The 8,023-nt window shown below is 50.2% G+C and overlaps 1 protein-coding gene across 1 annotated transcript; it reads left to right on the top strand.

Moving 5' to 3' along the window:
- The first annotated feature begins 2,380 nt into the window (after positions 1 to 2,380).
- On the top strand, positions 2,381 to 4,051 carry LOC123430135 (cytochrome P450 716A1-like). Its single transcript, XM_045114038.1, has one exon. The coding sequence runs from the start codon at positions 2,453 to 2,455 to the stop codon at positions 3,944 to 3,946; it is 1,494 nt and encodes a 497-aa protein (XP_044969973.1). The 5' UTR covers positions 2,381 to 2,452; the 3' UTR covers positions 3,947 to 4,051.
- Positions 4,052 to 8,023: the final 3,972 nt, after the last annotated feature.

The following is an 8,023-nucleotide window of genomic DNA, read 5'->3' as shown; positions in this document are numbered from 1 at the left end:
TGCACTTTCCGCCTTCAGATCTCACTTTGCAATCAATCTTGAAGGGATTGACAACCCCTTTATAGCGTTTTGGTGCAAGCTCGTTTGTGTTTGCGCAGGTACTCTGGACTTGACGAGATTCTCCTACTGGATTGATACCTTGGTTCTCAAACTGAGGGAAATACTTACTGCTCCTGTGCTGCATCACCCTTTCCTCTTCAAGGGAAAAACCAAAGCAAGATCAAGAGACGACAGAAGGTTTCTGTCGCCGTAGCACTGCACTCCAGCGCGGGGTAGAGCACGGCGGGTGGAGGCGATGTCGAGGTGAGGGAGGCCGACGCACGGGCGTGAGGAGACGGCTGGGAAGCCCACGAGCGGCGCTGGACCCCCTTGACCCCAGGAGGAAATCAAGGAGTGGGGGGGGTCTCCCGTGATTGGAAATCGTTCCTCCTGCTCGATCTGAAAATCACCACGAGGATGGGTCAGATGGTGGTTGGCGCGGCACAGGGGAGCTCTGTGGTTGGCTGCGAGGGATCAGCGATGGTTGGGCAGATGGGATCTAGGAGGATCCCGAGGAAGGACAAAGGGGGCGGCGGTACTGTGGGGTTAGGGTTGCCTAGGGCTAGGGTTAGGTCAAGGTTGTCCAAAATGGACTAGAGACACACTATATATAGCAGGAGGGTTAGTTTTGGGGGCATCTGGACCCTCTGATTTAGATCAGGTGGTCAGGATAAATAGGTTAGGGCGTCCAATGGACAAACCGATGACGGTTTGCGGTAAAACGAGGTTAATCCGGATCCAACGGTCACGACCGCCCGGTTCGGGTCCGGGGGAAGTTTCCGGACTAGGTTGCGGGCAGGTCGGTGCACTGTGCAGAGGGGCTAGGTGGGGATGAAGGAAAACGGGCAACCCCACGACAGAGTCTGAAATACCGAAATGTCCGATAATTAAACCGACTATAGTCTCGCTATATATTTAATGGTACAGGTATCAAACGAACTCCGATTGCGACATGATTTGGCAGGCGGCCTACCTACATTAAAATAAGACCGCACACCTAGTTTCAACCAAATCCGAGAAATTTTTATACACACTTTTAAAAACAAATATATTAACGATGTCGTGGGAGCGTGCGTGTGTGGTTGGTCTCAAAACAGTCAACGACAAAAACAAAGAAAACCGACAACTAATAACGGATGCAAGTTGTGAAAACTGACGGCAACGGAGTGCCGATGCAATGCAGATGATGCGCGTGAAGCGACGATGAATGCGACAGATAATCTAATCACATGGCGGCAATGGACTAAAAGGAAAATCTTCTGGAGCGTCGGTCTCGGGCTGTTACACCCGCCCCTTGCATCCTACGTGTGCATGCGGCTCTTCCTCTTGGCCGACTCCACGGCCCGCTCCTCGGGCGTCAACTCCGTCTTTTTCTTCTGGGGCGGCGCGGCGGCCTTGCGGGGGGCGCGGGGCTTGCCTCTGGCTTCGTCGGCGGCACCGGACAAGACGAGGGAGGCGACGACGGCCTCGAGGTCGTCGTCCATGGTAGTGGGAGTGGGTGCGGGAGCGACCGGGAGGGTTTGGCGAAAATGAAGGGAAAAATTGGCCATTTTGTCGTCGACTTGCGGGCCAGGGAGGGAGTAGGCGCGCGTCGTGCGCATTCGTTTTGTGTCCGTGCTGACGCAAACCAGGCTCAAAATTGGACCGAAAATGGATCGACACGCGGTCAAAAAGCGGACGCATGTGCGTTTGAATTGATGCGTTGGGTCAATTTTTATCTGCACGGATCCAAAAGGACGACAACGGAAGAAATGTGTCATCCCGTTGAAGCTGTTCTTAGGGCCCGTTAACTTTTGCTATGCAATTTTTCTTTTCAAAATATTAATAAAAACCTTGTGTCTGATTTTATTTGATGCATCGGGGTTGATGGCCGAATTCCTACACCTATCAGCTAATATGTCGGGACGTGTCCGTAGAACATTTGGGGCATAGTTTTGGAGATGCCCTTAGAGCTAGGAGAGAAAAAGAGAGATAAGAAAGAGGCTAGAAATACTGAAATTTATGGTATCATGGGAATTTGAGAGGCCAAAATTTAGGTAAGGACGGATTAATTAATCGTCTCTCTTTGTTTTATGTAGCTGCTCACTTTGTGTGTAGTACCGTGGAATCCATCGTAAGCACGATTCCCTCCAATAATTTCGACCAAAAATAAACAAATGAAGTACTTTAATAAGTACTCCCTCCGTCCTAAAATAACTGTCTATTTTGTATTAACTCTAGTATAAAATTGTATTAAGGTTAAGACACTTATTTTGAGACCAAGAAAGTACTAATTATTTATAGGAAACCAATCAAAAAATTAAGCTTGGATATAGGAGTAGCTTTGATCCGATCGATTTAATTTACTACATAGTGGACTAGTGGAGGCCATCTTATCAGAAAAAACAACCATTGGAGAGCTTGGATCAGGTAGATGGAAATGGAGGCTTCCGTCTTGGCAGCTCTTGCGGGAGTAATCATTGCTTTCATCTTGTTGCTATTGCCACACTTGAGAAAGCAGAGCCCATCTCAAGACGATCGGCGCCGCCAGCTGCCTCCCGGCTCCTTCGGCCTTCCCGTCGCCGGCCAGACGGTGGGCCTACTGCGCGCCCTCCGCGCCAACACCGGCGAGGCATGGCTCCGGCGCTGGGCCTCCGAGTACGGCCCCATCTCAAAGCTCTCCCTCTTCGGCCTCCCCACGGCCTTCCTCGTCGGCCCCACCGCCAACAAGTTCCTCTTCACCAGCACCGCACTCACCGCCAAGAGCTCCGCCTCCTTCAACAGTATGGTCGGCAGGCGCAACATCCGGGAGCTGGTCGGCGACGACCACCGCCGCATCAGGGCCATGATGGTCCAGTTCCTCAAGCTGGACATCGTGAGGAGCTACGTCGCCAGCATGGACGACGAGGTCCGGCACCACCTCCGCGCCCACTGGAACGGCCGCACGACCGTCGCGGTGATGCCGTCGATGAAGTCCCTGACCTTCGACATCATGTGCACCGTCATCTTCGGGCTCGGGAGAGCTGGCCACGCCGCCGTGAGGCGGGAGCTCTCGGCGGAGTTCCAGAAGCTGGTGAGGGGCATCTGGGTGATCCCGGTGAACCTGCCTTTCACCTCCTACGGCAAGTGCCTCGCCGCGAGCCGGCGGGGCCGGCGAACCGTTGCGGCGATCATCAAGGAGAAGCGCGCCAAGCTGTCGAGCGGGCACAGTTCGCCGTCCGACGACCTCATGACCCACATGCTCGCGGAGGGGCTGGCCGACGAGGAGATCATCGACAACGTCATGTTCATGATGGTAGCGGCGCACGACACCACCGCTAGCCTCCTCACCTTCCTCCTCCGGCACCTCGATTGCAACAGGGACGCCTACGGCAAGGTCGTGGCAGAGCAACAGGAGGTCGCGAGGGGCAAGGCTCCGGGGGAAGCTCTGTCATGGGACGACCTCGGCAAGATGAAGTACACATGGTCGGCGGCGATGGAGACCCTGCGCCTGGTACCTCCCGTGTTCTCCATGCTCAAGAGGGCGGTCGAGGACGTGGAGTTTGAAGGCCACCTCATCCCCAAGGGATGGCAGGTGTTGGGGGCGATGAACATAACGCAGTGTGACCCGGCCATCTTCCCGGAGCCAAGCAGGTTCGAGCCGGCGAGGTTCGAGAGCCCGATACCACCCTACAGCTTCGTGGCGTTCGGCGGCGGCGCGCGCATGTGCCCGGGCAACGAGTTCACTAGGGTGGAGACGCTGGTGGCCATGCACTACATCGTCACCGGGTTCAAGTGGAAGCTCGCCGACGGCTGCGACGGCAGCTTCTCCAGGTACCCGATGCCGTCCCCGGCTCAGGGGCTCCTCATCGACATCGAGCCAATGGACACAACCACCACATGTGCAGCAAGCATCAGCAAAACGATTTCGAAGAATTTAGTAACCTGATATCGAATGATGCATCCACCATTTGGCTGTATGATTGCAAATGAGAAATGTAGTACGATTACAAATACTAGTTTGCAGTTATGCCCAAGTATTTCTCAGATTCTAGAACGGAAATTTGGCAACGCGCAGGAGTACACCAAACAAAAATGATTCGTCTTAGAGCAACTTCAACAAGCTGACCCATTTCATAGGGGCGCATCCGTTTGGATCGTAGTGGACCAAAAAAGATGGCCTAACGTTCGATCCAAACGAACGTGCGTCCGTTTTTTGTCCGTCTGCCGATCCTTTTCGGTTTATTTTTTAGCCTCATTTGCATCGACACGGACACAAGACGGACGCACGCGACGCCCGCTTTTTTCTGCCCCTGGCCCGTTAGTCGGTGGCACATTGGTCATCCTTTCCCAACCCATATCAAAAGCAAATCCTCGCCTGCCTCCGTTGCGTCGTCTTCGCTGCCCATTTGCCGGTGCCGACACATCTTCCCCAACGTCGCCACCTCGCCACTCGCGTCGAGACTTCTCCAGGCCAGCCACCTGGTCCAAGGGAGGCGCGTGTCTCTTCGTCGGCCAGCTCCTTCGACGACGCTCATAAGATGTTCTACGTTTTGCCAAGGTACAAAATGAACTTTACCAACAAGTTATTTTTCCATAATTTCCTTTGCGACTCCGATAATTTCCTTTCTGCCAACGAGATCTTGGCTGTCGTATTGGTCCATCACCATCTTAATAGCTAGCGCCGTTGTTTCGTGGCTCGATCCCGGGACACCTTCCGGCGTTGAATCATAACTGAAAGAGCGTCAATTATCTTTCTTTGGAAAGACTACTTTGACACAACCAACCCGTTGTTCAAACATCAGAAATTTCGACGGCGTTTTCGTATGGCTAGGCATGTTTTCAACCGTATTAGAGAGGGGGTGGTCGGATAGGATAACTATTTCGAGTGTAAAGAGGACGTCCTTAGAAAGATTGGCTTCTCATCTTATCAGAAATGCACTGTAGCCATCCGATGCTTGCATACGGAGTGTCCGGTGATCTCATTGATGAGTACGCCCGTATGAGCGAATCTATATGTCTACAGTCCATGTACAGGTCATGCAGGGCCGTGATTGCTTTGTTTGGTCATGAGTACTTGAGAGAGCCGACTCCTGAAGATACAACCTGTTTGTTGACGATGAATGCCAGCAGGGGCTTCCCAGGGATGTTGGCAGTATTGACTACATATACTGGGAATGGAAGAACTGTCCTTCTGCTTGGCAAGAACAGTATAAGGGCCATGTCATGGCTTGCACTGTCATACTTGAGGCCGTGGCCTCACAAAATCTCTGGATCTGGCACTCTTCAATGCTCGCCGGTGTTTGCAAGGCTTGCGGAAGGCAACATCCCACCGATGAATGTTATCATCAACGGTCACAACTACGACAAAGGATACTACCTAGGTGACATTATCTATCCTCAGTGGATCACTATTGTGAAAACAATTTTTGATCCCGTCGAAGAGAAGAGGAAAAGATTTGTCCAAGAGCAAGAGAGTGCTAGAAAGGACGGCGAGCGTGTCTTTGGAGCTTTGCAGTCTCGATGGGGCATCATTCGGTATCCTGTTAGAACTTGAAGCACCAAAAGGTTGTGAAAGGTGATGACAACTTGTGTGATTATGCATAATATGATCATAGAAGATGAGCGCCTCGAACGTATCTACGATAAGTGTTTCAGTTTCAGGGTGAGAATGATGTGCCTGAGTATGGAGGAGTGGCAACGTTTGTACAGTTCATCCAATTTCATCATGAGATGCGTGATTGAAAAACTCACATGCAGCTGCAAAATCATTTGGTTGAGCATATATGGTCTCATGTTGGCAACCAATAGATCTACATTTTTTATATTTATTTGATACAATTTAATTTTTATTCGGTTTGTAAAATTATACTTATTTATTCAAAACTATGTTTTATTTGGTTGTCAAACTATGCTATATTTTTATATGTCTGCTAATTAAATAATATAAAATATGTGTATATTTGTGAAAAAGGACGGACAATCGGCCACACCGATAAATATGGATTGCGTGCATTGGACGCATTACCAACCCAAACGTTAAATAGGACGGACGTCGAATGAGCGGCCGACGCAAACGGATAAAAAACGAACAAAAACGTTGTATGTTTGGGTTGACGCGTTGGAGTTGCTTTTATCTCCTTTTTTACATGAGAGGTGAGAGTATTTTTTTTGGAAGGGGACTGACGTTGTTAGCGGTGGCCATTGCCTGGTGACTTGGAGCAGGTGTGCAAGCCATTCGAGTGCGGCGGCTTCGGCGTCGGCGTGGTGAATCTCAATCTGTTGGGCTATGCATTCCGGACGCGTTGGCTATAGACGCAGAGCACGTACGAATGTTGTTGGGCGGATTTGCAGCCCGACGTGCTGGCTATCTTTGCTTCGACCAGGTGGTGCTCGGGGATGATAAGAAAGCTCTATTCTGGACGGATTTCTGGCTTCAGGGGCGCTCCATTCAGTTCGAGGCGCCGGAGCTCTTTCTAGTGGTGGACAGTGCGCGACGCTCGCGAACGGTTCATGAGGAATTGGTGGACGGCTAGAGTACTAACGCAATTCCTGCTGCTCATGGATTTGCTTCTCGAGGTGCACCTTCTCCCTGAGGTCACGGATCACATAGTGTGGAAATGGACGCCGTCCGAAGTGCTTACCATGTGTTTTTTGCTGGCCTCGACAGATTTCCATGAGGTCATGCACTTTGGAAAGCTTGGGCATCGGCCAAGTGCAATCTGTTAGAAAAATACTTCCTCCGTTTCTAAATATAAGACCTTTTAGAGATTACACTATGAACTACATATGGATGTATATAGACATATTTTAAATATAGGTTCACTCATTTTGTTCCGTATGTAGTCCATAGTAGAATTTCTAAAAGATCTTATATATTTAGGAACGGAGGGAGTATGAGTGATCTATCATGTGATTTTACTAGCAGTAATATTAGACAAATCATGACTCCATAGCAATTATACGACAAGACATGCGATCATACACAGAGTATGCAAGTAGCATCTGAAGTGATGAGTAGGAACGGAACATATCTAAAACAGAAACTAGAACAAGAAATTACGACAAAAACTCAAGCAAGAAGAACACGAACACGTACTGAGTTGCAGCAGCAGCAGCAGTGGGATTGACGTTGACGTCGTCACCGGCCATGTTGTCGAAGAGGTTGTTGATGTCGGGGAAGAAGTCGTCGTCCGGAAAGTGGTCGTCGGCGTCCGTGATGAAGAAGCTAGTAGTCGCGCATAACGTTTCCCAAAAACCTTATCACCCTCTCCCGTACAGGACTCAAAGAGACGAGGTTTCGAAGGCCTATTGTCCCGACCTGCGGTGCACCCCTTAAGCTGGGATGGTAAAGAACCTAGCAACAGCTCAAAGGTTGGAACTCGATGGCGTGACGAAGATGATGTTCTCGTGTATCTCTCTGGAGAGGAGCGACCTCTCTTTTATAGGCACAGGAGAAGGAGGCGAACAGGCAGCGATGGGAGGCGAAGCAAAAAAGAGAGACGAAACGAACATGCAGCAGTCGAAGGGTGTAGCGTTCGTATTTAATCTCCACTACGGCAAAACGTTTCATCTTCCGAGCGACCTTTCGTATACCAGTCGTGCGTGGCAAAAATTTAGTCATCGGCTCATTCCTGCAACCTGTGACAAGGCGAGGCGGGCGGCGGACAAGGAGGAGCGCGTGTGTATATCTTTCTTGTTTTCATGCTCATAGGAAACACCCTCACTTATAAGGAGGTCCAACTCCTACCAAACTAGCAATGTGGGACTAAACTTTAGTTCCACCTCTTGCCTTGCATGAATGCGCTAAGTGGGCCTCGAGGATTTATTAGGAATTCTGAAAATTGTTATTGGGCTGGTCCATATAGATTAAATTCCAGCACTCCCCCACCAGATCCTACATGCATATAAAATTTGCCTTTGGTTCCAAAACACTGTTTACATACCAGTACTGCAGTGGAGATTATTAAGTCGAACTTCCACCTAGAACTCTATGCTACACTAGTAAGCAACTTGAACAGTGGAC

Source organism: Hordeum vulgare, chromosome 2H (genome assembly GCF_904849725.1).
Source record: "Hordeum vulgare subsp. vulgare chromosome 2H, MorexV3_pseudomolecules_assembly, whole genome shotgun sequence".
Taxonomy (NCBI): Eukaryota; Viridiplantae; Streptophyta; class Magnoliopsida; order Poales; family Poaceae; genus Hordeum; species Hordeum vulgare.
Note: the sequence above shows the minus strand (reverse complement) of the source record. Positions and strands in the feature narration are given on the sequence as shown.